The 18,105-nt window shown below is 35.1% G+C and overlaps 3 protein-coding genes across 8 annotated transcripts; 1 reads left to right on the top strand and 2 right to left on the bottom strand.

Moving 5' to 3' along the window:
- Positions 1 to 2,622: 2,622 nt before the first annotated feature.
- On the top strand, positions 2,623 to 7,059 carry LOC114735002 (pentatricopeptide repeat-containing protein At1g25360-like). 4 transcript variants are annotated; one of them, XR_003739230.1, is made up of 4 exons: positions 2,623 to 2,849; positions 3,053 to 5,858; positions 6,167 to 6,233; positions 6,984 to 7,059. XR_003739230.1 is itself a non-coding variant. In XM_028922651.1 (2 exons), the coding sequence occupies exon 2, from the start codon at positions 3,317 to 3,319 to the stop codon at positions 5,693 to 5,695; it is 2,379 nt and encodes a 792-aa protein (XP_028778484.1). In that variant the 5' UTR covers positions 2,623 to 2,849; positions 3,053 to 3,316; the 3' UTR covers positions 5,696 to 5,946. The 4 variants fall into 4 exon arrangements, 1 of the variants encoding a protein (XP_028778484.1); XR_003739231.1 differs by lacking the exon at positions 6,167 to 6,233 and having other exon boundaries at positions 6,984 to 7,057; XR_003739229.1 differs by lacking the exon at positions 6,984 to 7,059 and having other exon boundaries at positions 6,167 to 6,961.
- Positions 7,036 to 9,885, bottom strand: LOC114735003 (protein trichome birefringence-like 41). 2 transcript variants are annotated; one of them, XM_028922652.1, is made up of 5 exons: positions 9,615 to 9,885; positions 9,296 to 9,467; positions 8,556 to 8,737; positions 7,983 to 8,141; positions 7,036 to 7,662 (listed from the first exon to the last, which is right to left on the bottom strand). In XM_028922652.1, exons 1-5 carry the CDS (start codon positions 9,863 to 9,865, stop codon positions 7,359 to 7,361), a joined length of 1,068 nt encoding a protein of 355 aa, XP_028778485.1. In that variant the 5' UTR covers positions 9,866 to 9,885; the 3' UTR covers positions 7,036 to 7,358. The 2 variants fall into 2 exon arrangements, with proteins under 2 accessions (XP_028778485.1, XP_028778486.1); XM_028922653.1 differs by having other exon boundaries at positions 7,036 to 7,629.
- A 3,000-nt stretch (positions 9,886 to 12,885) lies between these two features.
- LOC114735007 (uncharacterized) lies at positions 12,886 to 16,488 on the bottom strand. 2 transcript variants are annotated; one of them, XM_028922661.1, is made up of 9 exons: positions 16,327 to 16,488; positions 15,999 to 16,112; positions 15,805 to 15,873; positions 15,537 to 15,635; positions 15,238 to 15,411; positions 15,045 to 15,156; positions 14,077 to 14,191; positions 13,705 to 13,869; positions 12,886 to 13,211 (listed from the first exon to the last, which is right to left on the bottom strand). In XM_028922661.1, the coding sequence occupies exons 1-9, from the start codon at positions 16,417 to 16,419 to the stop codon at positions 13,175 to 13,177; spliced, it is 978 nt and encodes a 325-aa protein (XP_028778494.1). In that variant the 5' UTR covers positions 16,420 to 16,488; the 3' UTR covers positions 12,886 to 13,174. The 2 variants fall into 2 exon arrangements, with proteins under 2 accessions (XP_028778494.1, XP_028778493.1); XM_028922660.1 differs by having other exon boundaries at positions 15,045 to 15,411.
- Between the last annotated feature and the right edge of the window lie 1,617 nt (positions 16,489 to 18,105).

Raw genomic sequence — 18,105 nt, 5'->3', positions numbered from 1 at the left:
AATTAACAAGATGTCTTGATAGTTGGTACCTACCACAAGCCAGGGCAGGTTGTCCATAATTCATATGTATCTCAATTGTATTTAACAATGTCATGGCCAAAATGTAGAGGCATGTTCCTGCAAGTATTACGAGTTTTGCTCTCTGTTTATTAACAGAGCAAAATATTATTTTGTAGACTCCCAGAGTTTCCTATGCATCATAGCATGGTTATAACCGACTGTTTTTCTTTCCGCTTAATTACCAGAACAATAGAAAAATTAGAATTTTGAATCTGGCACCTTGCAGTTTTGCAGATATAATGGGTTGTCTGGTAAAATCTTAGAGGCTGTTTGGATGTCATCTTATCCAAACTATGGTTTTGCCTTCTAAACCATGGTTTTGGATGTCATCCAAATAGGCTCTAATACGGACCAACATAAGAGCAACCCAGTTATCTTGCCTAGTTTGATGGATTAACTTGTCAGCCTTTTCTTTTTTTTTCTTCTCCTTTTTCTTTTTTAAAGAAGCCATTTTGATGCAAAAGATTTTTCCTTTTTTTTTTTCACACTATTAATAATTATTAGTTTAGTGATTAAATAATTGTACGTAGGAATATTTTATTATAATATATCTATTTTAATATTTTGTTAAAATGGATATTTGGTAATTTTGGTAAGATGATACTATGATATTAATTTGTCAAAAGAATTGTGAAAAAAGGTTAAAAACTTGTAAGTATGTGATTCTTTTGTTAATAATTTAAGGTACTGAATTAAATTTAGTCCTTAGATGGTAGAATAAAAATTTAAATTATTTTTTTAGTTCTTACTTATTTGACTTCCGAGTTGACCTCCTAGTTCAATTCCGACTTGACCTATTAACTCTTAGTCTATTATCTCGACTGATTCAAGTTTGATTTTTAGTACCTTTTAAAATACTATCACTTTACATGATTTAATCATCCAAAAAAGTCTCTTTTTTAAAAAAAATAGAAAAGTTATGTCATCGTACATTCCAATATTGCTAATATTACAACCACATTCATGAGCTCACGTTGCTGATTAAACTCATCAATATTCTTTCTTTTTGTATTTTTATTTTTAAAAGAGATCGGCACCAACACTTTCGATGAAAATCAATTCAAAGGACTATAAAGTGTCTAATAACAAGAGTTCACATACAAGGAAGACTGAATGGGAAGGCAGGGAGAGAACCTGATTAAAAGAGGGTGTTTGGATATTTCTTCAAACCATGGTTTTGAAGAGAAAACCATGGCTTTGAGAGAAAATTATCCAAACACCACATTTTTTCTCAAAATCACTTTTTAAATTTGAAATCATGGTTTAAATAAGAGTAACCAAATACCTTAATTTTTTTCAAAATCACTTTTGATTTGAAAATTATGGTTTTGGCTATTAAACCATGGTTTTTCATGAAGTGAATTTTTTTTTTTTTTTGCTTTTGAAGGTATAAAATCATGGTTTGGGATATAAAAATATATACACATATCAATTACTATCTTCGATTCTTAATATAAGAGCTAAATAACTAATTTTTTAATATTAAGAAAATTGGTTAAATTATTTATTTATAATAAATAGGTGTTGCATTCTCTCAAATACTTGTTAATGATATACATTGGGACTACTATTTGATAGAACTTTTAACATGTACAAATTAACATGAAGACTACTTTAAAAAAAATAGATAAATGTGTGAGACAAAATAAATTAGTGTCTTATATTTAAAATCAAATTGAACATCCAATTAGCTCTCATATTAGGAATTAGAGGTAATATTACCTAATTATATTTTTTCATATATCATTTATTATTTTAAACAAAAGTATAAATTAAAATATATTTTAATCTAATTATCGTATTAATTTATGTCATTTTTAGTAATTTGTATATGAAAAAAAAAAGAGATTTTAATAACAACCATCCAAACATTCACACTTTATTAAAAAGAAAAATTGGTAAAAAAATCCTTGTTTGAAATTTTAATTGGTCAAAGAATCTGATTTGTGCAAGTGTAAGTGTAAGTATGATTCTTGAATACAACATATCTGTAATATATCATCCATAAGATTTTTTTTACTCATTTTCCCTCCTTACAATCACTTTCTTCAAAATCTATTACCAAAATCTATTAATTCTAACACCTCCTGAAACTTGAAAGTTGCATGTTGACATTGAAACATGAAAGTTGCATGCGAGGCCATGTCTAGGCTTAGCAATTCGCATTGTTCGCCTATGCTTCCCGCAACCGCGACCACCGTGATCCTTTTTTCTCATTTAAATTTTCACTTGTTGCCTTGTCGGTGTACCAATTTCAACCCTCAAATGATCTTGAATTATCACGGAAAAAGGAACCCAGGGAAATCATCTAGTGCAATTTTGTTAAGAAACAAAATTAATACCCCTGCAAATCAAGTAAAAATGTGCCAATTCAGTATGCGACGCTTCAACATCATTACCATTTTGAGGATTGTCTTACTGATGGTTCTTTTTGTTTCTTTCTTTTTTTTCTCCGGTGTACTTGTGGTTAAAAGTATAGGGGATTAACCAGGAAATAAATTGTGTAATTGCAAATGCAAACTATGAAAACAATATATTAATATTTCCTTTTGATATTTTGCGGAGCAAAATTAAGGCGTTGGTCTCTCACGTTCGCCACCAATCCATGGTTCGTGCTCACGGCCGCCGTCGGTGAGCTGACACAGTTGAGAAGGCCGAAGTTGACTAAGCGGCATTGCTCGAGGCCGTTGGCACCGCGGAAGGGGATAATCTCTACTCTGTTCTCTATCTCCATCTTCTTTGAATATTAATCGTTTTGAAGTTCTGGATGGTGCCATGCTGTTTTGTTGGTAAGTAGTCATGGTTTTGTTTTTAAAAAAAAAGAAGATTCTATCCCTCCCCTGACTTTTGAGTTGTCATGTTTCCTATTATGTCGTGCCTCGTTACTTTGTCAACATGAGTGCCATTTGCTGTAATGAAGTTTTCTTTTCTTTTGTTTTTCCCCCCCCCCGAACAATTTTGAGGTTGACTGTTGCTTATTATTTGCATGCAGAATTTGAGCGGCATGGGGAGTGCTGGAAGCTTGTGGCACATATCAAAGAAGAAACATGTGGCTTTAATACTTCATTGTTACGAGAATTTCTTATCAGTTGTCCGTCCTAGTCTTCATATGTTAGTGCAGAGGATCCCGATATTCATGTTCAAATCAGAAATTGTCTATTACGAAAGTTCTTTTTGAACAAAATTATGCCAAGGCCAGTTGATTTTCAGATTTTATATCAAATTGTTGCTGAATTTTACTTCCATAAGCACTGCCATGAACGTCCGTGCATTGGCCAATCGTTATGCAGCCCAACTCAGTCTATGCTGCTCCCTCAGTCCCATCAACTGTACCTTGGCTCGAGCCATCCATGCTCACATGATAACTTCTGGGTTCAAGCCATGGGGTCACATCCTCAACCGCCTAATAGATATATATTGTAAATCATCCAAGATTGGCTATGCCCGCCAATTGTTCGATAGAATTCCCATGCCGGATATTGTTGCAAGAACCACATTCATTGCCACGTATTCTGCGAGGGGTAATATAAAGCTGGCTGAGGAAATTTTTAATAAAACCCCATTGGTTATGCGAGACACTGTTAGTTACAATGCCATGATTACAGCCTACTCTCATCATGATGATGGTCATGCTGCTATTGAGCTCTTTCGACAAATGAAGCAAGAAGGGTTCAGTCCTGACAATTTTACCTTCTCCAGTGTGCTCAGCGCATTGGCACTTGTAGCCGATGATGAAAAGCAGTGCCAACAGCTGCACTGTGAAGTAATTAGGTTGGGATTGGGGACAGTGACATCAGTACTAAATGCATTAATATGTGCTTATGTTCATTGTGCATCTGCACCACACGTATCTTCAACATTGTTGATGGCTGCTGCTAGAAAGTTGTTTGATGAAATGCCTCGGAGGGATGAAACGTCATGGACAATAATGATTACTGGGTATGTCAGGAATGATGATCTCAGTGCAGCTCGTGAATTACTTGATGGGATGACAGAGAACACAGAGGTTGCTTGGAATGCAATGATTTCTGGTTATGTGCATCATGGACATTATGAAGCAGCATTTGACATGTTCAGAAAAATGTATTCTAGGGGAATTTTAAAAGATGCATATACCTACACAAGTTTGATTAGTGCTTCTTCTAATGCTGGTTTGTTCAGATATGGGAAACAATTGCATGCTTATATTCTGAGAACAGAGGTGCAACCTTCAAATGACTTTCTATTGTCGGTGAATAATGCTTTAGTTACATTATACAGTACATTTGGTAAACTAATTGAGGCAAGACATATTTTTGATAAGATGCCCCTTAAAGATATTGTTTCATGGAATTCAATTCTGTCAGGTTATGTCAATGTTGGCTGCATTGAGGAAGCTAAATCCATTTTCAGAGACTTGCCTGAGAAAAATCTCTTAACATGGACTGTGATGATATCTGGCTTAGCACAAAATGGTTTTGGAGAAGAGGGATTGAAGTTATTCAACCAGATGAAACTGGAGGGGCTCGAACCATGTGATTATGCATATGCTGGAGCAGTTAAATCTTCTGCTGTTTTAGGATCATTAGAGAATGGACGGCAGCTTCATTCTCAGATTATCCAGTTGGGCCATCATTCAAGCCTCTCAGTTGGCAATGCATTAATTACTATGTATGCAAGATGTGGTGTTGTTGAATCTGCTTATTCCATGTTCCTTACAACGCCTTATGTGGATTCAGTGACCTGGAATGCCATGATTGCAGCCCTTGCACAACATGGACACGGTGTCCAAGCTATTCAACTTTATGAGGAGATGTTGAAGGAAGATATATTACCTGATAGAATAACTTTTCTCACAGTTCTTTCTGCTTGTAGCCATGCAGGCTTGGTTAAAGAAGGACGTTATTATTTTGACACAATGGGTGGTTATGGTATAACCCCAGGAGAAGATCATTATGCTCGTATGGTTGATTTGTTATGCCGTGCTGGTCTGTTCTATGAAGCAAAGAGTCTAATTGAATCAATGCCTTTTAAGCCAGGTGCGCCAATTTGGGAAGCTATTCTTGCTGGTTGTCGCATTCATGGGAACATAGATTTAGGCATTGAAGCTGCAGAACAACTTTTTGAGCTAATGCCTCAGCACGATGGAACCTATATACTCCTTTCCAATATGTATGCTACTTTAGGTCAATGGGAAGACGTAGCCAAAGTAAGAAAACTAATGAGAGAACGAGGGGTTAAGAAGGAACCAGGTTGTAGTTGGATTGAAGTTGAAAACAAAGTCCATGTCTTCTTAGTTGATGATACTGTACACCCTGAGGTTCAGGCAGTGTACAAATATCTAGAACAATTGGTATTTGAAATGAGAAAATTGGGGTACATCCCTGATACAAAGTTCGTATTACATGATATGGAATCTGAGCATAAGGAACTTGCTCTGTCTACCCACAGTGAAAAGCTTGCGGTTGTTTTTGGAATTATGAAGCTTCCTATAGGAGCTTCAATAAGAGTTTTTAAAAACCTGAGGATTTGTGGGGATTGCCATAATGCATTCAAGTTCATTTCTAAAGTGGTGGAGCGTGAGATAGTTGTTAGAGATGGGAAGAGGTTTCACCATTTTAGACATGGCGAATGTTCTTGTGGTGACTATTGGTAAGCAGAGGTTTGGTTACTTGATTATCTATCAAGGGAGGTCTATATCAAAAGTTGTAAATGGGTTTGAAGCATATGAAGTGGGGTATTAGCAATCTGGGATCCAAAATTGAGACTGGCAGTGGCTTCAAAATGTTCTACTAAAGATTAAAAATCAATCGCAATAGGTATATTTATTTTATTCCTTCCTTTTCTTTTGGCATTCGTTTTACTAACTCTTGCTTAGGTTGAACCAATACACTGTATCATGAGGTCTCTGCTTGATTTTTTTATTGCTTTTTTTAATTATTATTTCACTAGTCTTCCATATGATGTTTTTCCTTTCATTTACATTCTTCTGACTTCTGTTTTCCTAATTTTGTTTCTTTACTTTCCTCTCACTATTTAGTGAAATATCCTGATTTTAGTTCTTCTGATATTTCTTTTTTAATTTTGCTTCTCTTCTCTCTCTTCTTGCTTTATGTGCTTCAAATAGGGGTCATAAGTATCGGATATACCTTCCGTAACAGATGAAATGTGGTTGCTGTTTGAGGGGCCTCATGGTAAGCAGGCTCCTGATCAAGATTACTTTCATCGTATTAAGCACAGCGCCAAAGCAACTATGATTGTCCATACCTGTTGCTTTATTTTTATGGTATTAGTCACTTTAATGTTATCCATCTGGTTAGTACAGTGACTGGTGCTAAATAGCTTTGATGGATAGGTTGGGGAAGTAGCGGATCATCCTGAACGTAGAGCTCTGCCCTGTCATGTGCTTTCCATTGCTTATTTTCGCATATAATGTTTTCAAGCACACAGAAAAAGTTTCCATGTTGGCAATCTGACATGCAATTAAAATTTATAAATTGACCTGGTTATATTTTTTCTTATTTCTGTTGGTTAATAGATTGGAAGATTCAATCTACGATCTACTTTCTTCTACCCTGGAAAGATCTTTATTGCCATGCTTAAGTTTCCCGTGCATCATAGCATGGTTATAACTGACTGTTTTTCTTTCCACTCAATCATCAAAATAATATTAAACTTAAATTACAATTTTGAATCTGGCAATTTGCGCATATAATAGGCTGTTTGGTAAAATCTTAACAACATCAGATTCGCCCTCTTGCCCGGGGCCCTTGCCATTCTGTCTCCCTTGTGTTAGACCCATTGTTATTAGACGTTTTAGGGTCAATTGATTTTCATTATGAGTTTAATTAGTAACATTAGCTAATGAATGTAGTCGCAATATTAGCAACATAGGAATGGAGGATGACATAAATTTTTTCTTTTTCTTTTATCCAAAAACACAGGTGGCCGTTTGGATGATTAAATGTAGAGCAGCTAGTATTTTGAAAGGAAAGATAACTAACTGAAAGCTAAATAGGAACTGAAATCGAAGCATGAAAGTTGCATATGAAAGAGAGCTGACTAAAAGGTAAATATTATCTGAAATTGAAGCATGAAACTTGCATCTATACTTTGGTCTAATCAGCAGACAGACCAATCTATCATTCTTTTTTCAATCCATAGATAAAGAAAACAAGGAACCTAGGCCAATTATTGTATCTCTGAAATTGGTTACTTGAAACTGAAGGTGTGTATGGTATCTCGTTTGCTTGATACTCATTGATTACTTTGATATTTGCCCTCCCTAATCCATCCGGTGCAGGCAGGGCCATACAATCTTAACCGCTTGTGAGCTCAGCAATCAAGAGCTCATTCCATGCGTCAGGAACTCCTGGAAGACACCAATGGCTGCAATCCATGCCAATGTGCCTTCCTGGTATACCATAAACAGAAGGATGTGCATCTTTTCTATGCTGTGACAATCGTGTTATGTTAAGCAGATGTACCCTCTTGGACATGCTGCCTATCACTCTCTCTAGTATCACTTGAGCTGGAAGCCTTTTTCTTGGATGTGGAGGACCAAACACTGGCCTTGTTTCTTCACCGCAACTGTCTCCGTCATAGTTCCCCCAAAATTTAGCACTGGCAATAATGAGATGTCTATGCTTGACTGTTTGTTCTTTCTTGTTAAATATAGTGAGTGAAGAATGGTGAATATTGTACCGATGAAGAATATGAACAAACAGGTAAATGGTTTCAAATTTTTATCTAAATTATTTACCTTAGATCATGAGTTGCTTCAAAATTTAGTAATGGTGAATATAGTACTAATGAGACGGCATTATCCTTTTTTTCTTGTTAAAAAGTACATTGCGTTACGGATGGTGAATTATATTGCAATCAAGGCTATAAGTAACTGGTAAATGATTTTGAGTTTTTTAATCTAAAATTATTGGACTTACTTCATATGGGTTGGTGAAATCCCTTGGAAGAATACTTTGGTTTTGGTAAAATCAATGTTCTCATTCACCCACTGAGCCCATGTTAACAAGGCTTTCTCGTAGGCAACCAAACGATCCATGTCCTTATATAAACGATCCCCATCTGTAACGAAATCCCACCTGTATGCCATTCAAAACCATTACGAACAAATCACCCCGTGAAACAAATGATAAAAGTAAAAAAAAGCTTAATGTTCCTTTTTTAAGGTCATATAGGTGTGATTACACTCTCCTTAGTTATATGTTCATTTATGAACCATTGTTCATAATTTTCTACACATGATATCTCTCAGCAAGGTCAAACTTCATCACAATTAGATCTACTTTTATATTCTAACCTTTTAAAAGTCTGAAAGCTTGAGAGTCCGGGTAAATGAAATATTAGAGAGCTCAGTCTCCTTTGTTCCTAATGGACTGTATGTTTAGACTAGTTGATATTGTTGTTTTTGAATGAGAACATTCAGCTCCATCTATCCAATAACAGTGCCCGCTAAACAGATTCATCTATATGGGTAAATAGTCTTGTGTTCTTACGGTTGTTTCCTGCCACGGTGAAGCCACCAATGCCATGAGTTGAACACCAAGACATGGCTCCCTTGCCACAGTTCAGCATCGTTGTCAGCAATGGCGTTCAATTTTAGAACCCTCCCCCATGACTTGTGAGCAATGTCTACCAGCAATGCGTTTCTGGAAAGTATCAACGACACGTTTTGTTTCTACACAAAAAGCACATGATTGTTTGTTATCCAGCATGAAATATGAAAGAACCCAACCTCAGTTGTAGGAGCTGACCATAATCCTATCTTCGCTTGTCTTGTTGAACATTTTTACAAGACACCCTCTTCAAAAACCTTATGGAGGCTCCCTAACAAGTTTTATCTAGTTCTTCATTGAGGCATTGGATGGTGGACATGTTTGCTTTTAATGACTTTGGCCTTACACCTGATCTTTTGTTTAGTTCTTCTCGTTTCTTTCTGGAACAAGGTTCGGGTAAAAAGGGTTGACTCTCTCTCTGTCTGATATGCGTATACACAACTTCAATTTTGTCATGCATATTTACGCGCACACAGCTTCAATTTTGTCCAGCATGTTTGCAAAAAATTCTTGTCTTGTGCACAGGAATCATGATTTCGTGGGAAATGTGAATCCATCGAAACTTGTGAAAGTTTGTTATGTCATCATAAATGATAAGTTGCACAACATATATTGAAGAGCATCTGAAATTCTATCATATAGTTAGTTCAATGAAAGATGGAAGAAGAATAAAAGCTGACCAGAAAGGTGAAGGTAGAGACCCCTTGGACTCGCTCTAACAAGTATTCAGAATGAGGAGATCGTGAATGAAGCATGCAGGTGAGTGACTGCCACTGGTTCAAGCTTATGGAGTCTCCCACAAATATTATTCTCTTATTCCTGTACTTCTCCAGGAACTTCCTTGCACTAAACCTGTGTCACATTATTTGCCACACACATTCATAATTATAGAATTCACTTTGGAACTTTAAAAGTTGAAAATCATCTTTCTATGCGATGTCAAAAATTCACAATTCATCAAGAGAAAAAGGGGGGGGGGTTGAAAGAAGAAGAGGATACCTTGGTAGGTCACATGAATTGGGTTTCCATCTATATTTGAGATAAAGATCATCAGGACGACCATTTTGCTGGCAATCAAATTCAAACTCTATGAAGGAACACTGGCTTGAATTGTAAAGTGGGTACGAAGAATCATAAAGCCATCTTCCATTGTATAGATCACACCCCTCAAGCTCTTCTTTTTTCCCATTCACAACCCCAATAAATGGCACTAGTATGACCACCAAAATTAGAGCAACAGAAACAGCCATTGCTAAAAGAAAAACAAGTATATATCTGAATCCTTGCTAAAGCGTATGCTTTGGAAGCTTAAATAGAGAATGGGTACACACATATGTAGTGTTTGCAATTGGTTTTGTTGTCTTGGATTTATTACGATGGAGATGAGATGGTTTGCTTTAGAGAAGGAATTTATTATGGTGAAAACTGAAATCATTTCGGCGACAGTCACGAGGCGTGGAGGAATTCTCACAATCGAAAGGTGCTCCTGTGCTCCAAAGAAAATTGCTGTTTTTTCCCTTTCCACATTGATGGTTGCGTTTCTTTTTCAATAAATATCGGCATTTATCAACATTTAATCGGAGCAATGAATTGTTCAATTTTGTTTTTATGAATTATTATTGTCTTGAATTTATGGTGTGTTATTTACTTAATTGTCTTGTGAAGGAAACGAGGGCATTCTGAATTCTGACTGAGGAAGGAAAGGAACTTATTTAATAATTTTTAGATGAATTATACTAATCTTTTATAGTGACCCAATAATTTAATTAATCGATCGGGTCTATTTGCCAATTCATTAAATATGTTTACAATCGGGTTTTAATTGCATGGCTCTATTTCCCTATTTACTACAATAATGCCTTGATCAATCAATCAATCACACATCTTGCAATTTAATACTCCCTCCGTTCCTTATTATCAGAGACATTTAGTGCTTATGGCATGTTCCTATATATAAGAGACACTTAAAAGTTGTCTCTACTTTTTTGTGTTGATTTCCTATTTTACCCATATTTATTGTTTCCAACTCACACTCTCTCTCCTTCCCACTTTTCTTTCTTTTAATAAATTACTATTGTTCTCTCTCATGTTCTCTCTCCTTCTTAATGAGGGCATTTTTGGAAAAAAAATTATACTTTTTACATATTAATTGTTCTTAACTAATTTTAACTGTTTTTTTTATTAACGTAATTCGGTTATTCGTCTCTTATAATAAGGAACGGAGGGAGTAGTCATTTGCATTTATTGGGGGTCCAAATTCTCCACATATTTGAGAAATGCATAGAGTAGCGTTGAAGTTTTTTCTCTTCTTTTTTTCCAAAGGTAACCAAAAACCTTAAGATACTGTTCTACAAAATATTAGAATGGTACTCTTCCGGTTTTAAATATAAAACCCTTATACACACTAGTATAAGGGTCTTATATTTAAGAACCGGAAGAGCATCTACAATTTACTGGTCAAATTATGCCTCGTCAAGTTTGACCCAAAAAAAAAAAATTATGCCTCCTCAAATTTCTATGACGGTTTAAATATACCTAGAGAATCAGATTCATATCATGAGTATAATGGGTTATCAATTAGTATAATCAATTTGCATCTTTAAAGACGTTCTCATTAACAACTTTTCAATCACACCCAAGCAAACTTCTTTGTTTGGAAAAAAAAGGACGAACATTACACGTTTATTTATGCTCATCTTTTTTTTGATAACAAAGGAATTCTCATCAAGGTTCTACATGATCATCTAAAGCAATATTAGTGCGATCCAGAGCCAGAATTGAAGCCAGTTCCCTGGGAACTTCAGAAACAATGTGGAAGCCTCTTACAGCTTCAAGTTCTCTTTTGGCCATAAAATCACCAGCTTTGTTGCTTTCCCTGTTCACGTAAGCCAGTCGCACGTTCCAATTCCTGCTTAGGAGGGTCCTAACTTCTTGGAGAACATTATAATCAGCATGGCAGACCTCAGGTTCCACATTCAGAAGCTCAATGGCGTTCGCAGCATCAGATTCAAGAATAACATTTCGATGGCCATCATCCCAAGCAATTTTTAAGCCATGCAGGCAAGCCCATCATTCAGCAGACAGAGCATCTTCTTCATCAAGTTTATAAATAAAACCCCGGAGAAAATTTTATGCTCATCTTGATCTAAATCATCCATGTTAATTTTGAATAGCTGATACTTAATTGAATTTTTTAAATAATACTTTTTTATTTTAATAGATACAAAATTTAAAACAAAAGTAATCTTATAATTGACACTTTTTTAAAAAAATTATGATTAAAAAATTGAAAATTAAAAATTTTAAATTAGGATTATCCAAAGCAAATTTTGGATGGTCCAAAGTTTATCACAAAGCTAGAATATATGATAAGAGTGACATCAGGAAATTCCCATTTACTCTTTGTGAGTACCTCCCACCCAATTTCTTTGCTTCGCTTGAATTTTGTTGCCCCTCCCATTCTGTTTCTAATTTTTTTTATTTAAAGGAACAAGTGAGATTACCAACAAAATCAAACCTACAAACTCCTACTTATAAAGAAATTTAGGAGAATATCAATGAAATCCCAAAAAAAAAAAATCAAAAACAAAATCTCATGATAGCTGAACAGTTTCTGATGACAAATTTTGAAGTTAAAAATCACAAAGTTTTAATTAATCACTTATGATTGAGATTTTTTTGTAATTATACTTTTTTTTTTAAGAACCTCACGTGATTCTCCCAACAAACTTTCATGCTACTGTCTTACAAGAATATAGGCCCATTTTGTTTCTATTAAAATGGCAACAAATGTCTGGTAAAAAAAAAATAAAAGGCAGCAAATGCCAATAAGACACATCATTACCCTAACTGAAGCTAGATCCAAATTTGATACCAAATGCCACCCCTTACACTGGGGGGGACAAATCGTTGATGGAAGGAGTAGCACTGCAACTCAATCGAATAGTGTAGGAAACGTCCGAATAGCCCTTGTATACACAACCAGAATTATATCGATGATAATTTGGTCAATTATTATACCTTCTCCATTTTTATCATGTTCCTACTCTACCAAGTACAATAAAGCAAGAAATAGTTCTATCTTGTATAAAACATGCCAAACAAGGTATAAAGTAATATCATTCCCTCCACTTTCCTTTATAATCCCTTCCAACATACCAGACCCACCATTATGTTATTCTGTAATAATTTTTTCCCCATGATAATATTTGCTTTCCCTTTGAGAAAGAGAACACCTGATCTAATAATAAAAATTAAAAAGTATAATACATACCGTTATACCCCAGTACATTCATACTCAAGTTTTTGTCTTTGTACATAACAGTAAAGAAGGATATGGCTCATTATTGTTTTTTTGGCTCATTCACAACAATGCCATTGCGAGCTGCAGAGCAGCATGCAAAAGAAGACAAATAGATTGTCCAAGCATAGACACAATCACTCATTTTTTCCCTCCATGACTGAATAATTAATAAACATGCATGAAGTTATCACATAATACAATGATCGAGATATGGGTAGATATCAGAATTCCAAGTATGATACCAGCTCCGTCAACTTCAAACTTTAGGGATAATAATTTGTAAGAATCCATCCCTGAAACGGAAAACCAAAAAATTCATCAGTTTTCACTGAGGTAAATAAACTGCTATTTTCATGTACTTAGGAAATTTCTGGTGTATTATACTCCTCCGGTCCTAAATATAAAACTCTTTTTACAGTGTAAATTACACTATAAAAAGAGTCTTATACTTAAGACCGGAAGAGTAGTTCTTAGTATTACCTATAGGCTAACCACTTTTAATCAGTGACAAAACCTAAGAAGTTAGGGAAGCCTGAAAACCTCTATATGTTTAAAATCACATCTCAAAAACCATAATTACTCAAACTTTATTTGAGCTGCTGAGATAATGAAGGCAATGCAGGTCAAAAAAATAATTTGATCCTATATATTGATCTATGGGAGGAACGGGCACATGATTTTCCATGAATCATCTGAAGCATAATCTAAGGTTAAGAGCTGTATTTCTGTGAGAGAGAGGGTTGACATAAAGAAAATGAATTAATATGAAGACGCCATGCAACTTACAAAAACTCAGCAGATACTCTGTCCTTGTTTACACCAGCAGGAAGTGGCCAAACTGCTTCATATGGTCCATATAATATTTCTCTCCTATGATATGAAGAAAATGAACCATTGGGATTACCCGTGACTCTCCAAAAGCTAGTGGAACGTTTGCCTTTGACAGACAACCTATAACAGCACACAGCAGCATTTCAATCAGAAATGAAGACGTCTAAAACTTCAAACAATTTATACACAAGATCAAGAATGGCTTTGATCATATAGTGGTCCTCATATCCCCCCCCCCCCCCCAAAACACACAAAAGAAAACAAAAACAAAAACTTAATGTGTTGAATTGAAGACCATAATGGCTGTAGATAAGACATGCATCTTACTTTTGATCATCAACCTCTACTCTTATGTCCTTGATACTGACACCTGGCACTTCCACTGTCATGACATATTTTCCTTCTGATTCTGCAACATCCATCCTTGGGGACCACTCAACTCCTGCAACGAAAATTACAAATACCGTTATATAGAAAATGCAAGATAATCTCATCCAATATGTTTTTCATTACTATAAAGGCAAATTGACAATGATAAGATTCTGCGCTGCATATTGTTGACATCATCAGGAACTCAAACAGATAGTTTTGAGCAGAGATAAAGTTTAAAGAGAGAACACTCAAGAAGAAGAACAAGAGGCATTACTGAAGTTAAATTTTATCATGCTTATTCATTTAACTTGGTAAGGTTTACATAAAAAAAGAATGTGAAACCCTAAGGATAAGGAAATGCAATCCACAATAACTACAATAATCACAATAACCAATGTGAGGGGTAACCTAAATAGAATAAGAAATTATAATACATAGGAAACACAAATCACTCCAAATCAACAGTAATCAAGTAACTGATCCTATCTTACAGAGACCACAGATTGCTTGCATGAAGACTATTTTGATTTACCAAACTCTCACTCAACATAAAGACTTATGTAGACAGAGACAAGCAAAAAGTCCCTGTTCCTCTATTAACAAACTCAATCTGTTCCCCATACCATTTAAATTAGCATGAAGGACAGCAAACTTCTAATGCAAGGAGCGAAAACTGTTAACTAAAACTTGAAGCTAAATGGAACCCTCATTAAAAAGGCAGTAGAGAAGGGCGTCAAAAAGGTACCAGAAACAGAATCCAGTTAGACTACTCCCTTTCTTGGATACCTAATCCCAAATACATGGAATTAAAGCTGCTTGCCATTGTTATTTTAGCAAAGTTTGTGACCACAAACAGAAAACAATTCAGAATTATACATTCTTTTTCCACGAGATCCTAACAATACAGAGTTCAAAACACTAACCACTGACTTCAGAACGGCACATTTTCTTCTCAGAAGGTAACTGGTCTTCTTTTGCTGTCCGTCTGCCTGGCCTAGCGAAACTAGGAGGGTTGGGCACCAGAACATCGTAGCTCTGGACCAGGGGTTGACCCATTAAAACGTTTGAGAAGTTGGATTCAATCCTTGTAGGTCTAGCAAAACAAGGTTCTCTTACATTACAAGGAGTCTCAGATGCAACACCACAGGATTTGGCAGCGACAGAGGAAGTCAAGCTACTCTGGAAATTTGACTCTGTCCTTGCGGATCTAGCAAAGCAAGGTTCCCTCACATTACAAGGAGTCTCAGATGCCACACAGGATTTGGGAGCGACTGGGGGAGTCAAGCTACCCTGGAAATTTATTGTGGACAGATAACTAGTGAGAAAAAATGAATCATTTCTGAAAGGTTACATTAAAGAATATGTTCATGGTTGAGGAATCTTGAAGCAGGTAAAAATCAAGCAATTGTAGGAACCTCTTCAAAAGAAGTTTGCCTCATAAAAGGACCGAGAGATTCAGACGCTTGGCGTGCAAAATAAATTTTATTATCATATCTTCGGGGCACACCGCAGTTCTGAAATGATGAGTAAATAAAGAATTAATACAAAAGTGACTACACTGCGCGTGTCTGATAATGAAAACTCATAAACATGATCCGATCAATTTCCTTCATTTTCCAGCATTTTCTCGGGAATCACCCATAGCGAACGAGAAAAAGAGGGAGGATCTTAAAAAGGAAATACCATAGGTTGAAGATGGTTTGGTGAGATATCATCCTTTGATGCTGATTGGACAGGGGAAGTGAAGCTACCCTGGAAATTTATTGCGGACAGATAACTAGTTAGAAGAAGAACAGTTTCTAGCAAATCACATAAAAGAATATGTTCATAGTAATGGAATCTTGAAGAATGTCAAAAAATAAAGCAATTGTAAGAACCTCTTCCAGAGAAGTCTGCCTCATAAAAGGACCAAGAGACGCAGACGCTTGGCGTGCAAAATAAATTTTATTATCACATCTTCGGAGCACAGAGTTCAAACTACCACTGCAGTTCTGGAATGGATGAGTAAAGAAAGTAATTCAGAATCAGATGAAACCAGGTATGTGTATAGAAGGGGATGTTATATCCAAGTTATTTCACTATTGCGTTTATTTCATGGAAATCCATGAACATAATACGATCATTTTTCCAGCATTTTCTTGGGAACCAACCATAGTGATCCAAAAGAAAAGGAAAAAACAAAATCCAAAAAGGGAAAAGAAATACCATTGGGAGAAGATGGGCTGGTGAGATATCATCCTTTGATGCAAAGTGAGCTGCGATCGTATGAACTCTGCGTCTCACTACTTCACTCTCCATTTCTCCGACTTCAGCAAATCAGAAGTGAAAAGGAAGATGGCGAAGGAAAAGGCTTTTGCAGCTGAAATGAAAGGATGAAGAATTAAATATCTTTAATGAGAAGGAGATAATTTTTCATTGAAAAGAACAGCGATTTTTCCCTTCCCGCCGTCGAGACAAGAACAGTGATTGGGACCCATTGAATCTAAATATCTTTGGTCTGGTAGATTAGGGGCCACCTGGACCCGAAGCCATAGGATATCGGTGTGACACGCTTTTCTGTCGGCTTTCTGAATTTTCTTGGACCAAAAAAAATTACTACCAGACATTATCCAAACAACCAAATAAAATGATTTCAGTCGAAAATTCAATATAGAAAAGGAAAAATTATAATAGGGTCTCACTCAAAAAATTTAAATATAAATTTTTTTTTAAATCATCAAATTATTCTATAATCTGAAAGGATGTCATTGTAAGAGATTTTTAATTATCAAATTACCCTTTCTTTTTCAGTATATATTGACGACTAAAAGATTAATCATTAACAACTTAAAATTTAGCGATTAACAATTATCGTGGCAAGTATTAACAACCTATTTTTTCAGCACATCACAAAAATATAATGCGTGAGTTATCAATATTTGTTGTGATAGTTGTTAATCATTACACTTTAAATTGTTAACAATTATACTTTTAGTTATCAATGTATACCTTTTAAAAAAAGGATAAGAACAATTTGGTAGCTAAATAAATAAAATTTCTTATAATAAGGTCCTTTAGGATTTCAAATAATTTAATAATTTTTTAAAAAATTATATTTAATTTTTTTAAGTGGGACTTTATTATAATCTTTTGAGAAAGAGCGAAGGACTTGTAATTTTGAAATTAGAAATTAAATTAAGGCTGTATTGTCTTTTCAACCATTTTATTTGGTATGATGCAACAATTTTGACAATTTGAATTAATTGTGTTCTTGAAAAGGAAAGATGGTTGACAATTTGGGTTAATTATCATTTTATTGACATGATAAGTGATCTCAGCTGGTTATGAAAAGAACAAACTCAACATGTGAAACCACTTTAATCAAATGACTTTTATGACTCCATTAGACAAACACGTTGGTTTAATCATCATCATTAGTAATTTAGTATTCAAAGGATCCCCAATCTTTGCACAAAAGAACAAACAATTTTTTTTTTTTTAAAAAAAAAAACCACCAAAGCTTCCCAGTCTCACTTAGCTTTGTCTTGCTAAGCTTAGGGGGCACATACATCATCAGTTTTGTCTGCACTACATCCGTTTCAAGGCCACTGTCAATCATGCATGCTTTTTGACTTTCTTGTCTCAAATTATGATCCTTTATTTTTATTAATTATACCCACATGGTGGAGCAACCTCTCTTTTGGGCCAAAATAGCATCCTATGAGAGATATATAGTTCTAGAATGAGTTAGTCTTATTTAACCAAAAAGGTTTGGTCTAACAAAAAAAACTAATCTCTCATAACATAATCAATTAAGATTTGAATTCCTACGAAGAGAGGTGCTCACATTTAGTATTTGATAGTATCTCGAATAAGATTACTTCCAATAAAAAGATACCTATATTTTAGTAAAAAAAGTGTTAGTCTTATTTATAAGATGCACATAAAATATTTCTAGAATTTTAACTATTTTATTTTCATTTTAGACCTTACTGATTAAATGTT

The sequence above is a fragment of the Neltuma alba genome, unplaced genomic scaffold (assembly GCF_004799145.2).
Source record: "Neltuma alba isolate B1F8T4 unplaced genomic scaffold, ASM479914v2 tig00013168_pilon, whole genome shotgun sequence".
In the NCBI taxonomy this organism is placed as follows: Eukaryota; Viridiplantae; Streptophyta; class Magnoliopsida; order Fabales; family Fabaceae; genus Neltuma; species Neltuma alba.
The sequence above is the reverse complement of the archived record's forward strand: the minus strand, read 5'-3'. Positions and strand labels throughout refer to the sequence as shown.

Bases quoted from the DNA above. Each gene is read 5' to 3' on its own strand.
- LOC114735007 (XM_028922660.1), bottom strand. From the start codon at position 16,419: ATGGAGAGTGAAGTAGTGAGACGCAGAGTTCATACGATCGCAGCTCAC. The intron at 15,874-15,998 runs GTTCTTACAATT...ATAAATTTCCAG, and splicing joins GGCAGACTTCTCTGGAAGAG to GGTAGCTTCACTTCCCCTGT. The intron at 14,192-15,044 runs GTTAGTGTTTTG...TTTTCGTTGCAG, and splicing joins GTGCCGTTCTGAAGTCAGTG to GAGTTGAGTGGTCCCCAAGG.
- LOC114735003 (XM_028922652.1), bottom strand. From the start codon at position 9,865: ATGGCTGTTTCTGTTGCTCTAATTTTGGTGGTCATACTAGTGCCATTT. The intron at 8,738-9,295 runs GTCAGCTTTTAT...CTTTTTGTGTAG, and splicing joins TCTCTACCTTCACCTTTCTG to AAACAAAACGTGTCGTTGAT. The intron at 7,663-7,982 runs GTAAGTCCAATA...CATTATTGCCAG, and splicing joins ATTTCACCAACCCATATGAA to TGCTAAATTTTGGGGGAACT.
- LOC114735002 (XM_028922651.1), top strand. From the start codon at position 3,317: ATGAACGTCCGTGCATTGGCCAATCGTTATGCAGCCCAACTCAGTCTA.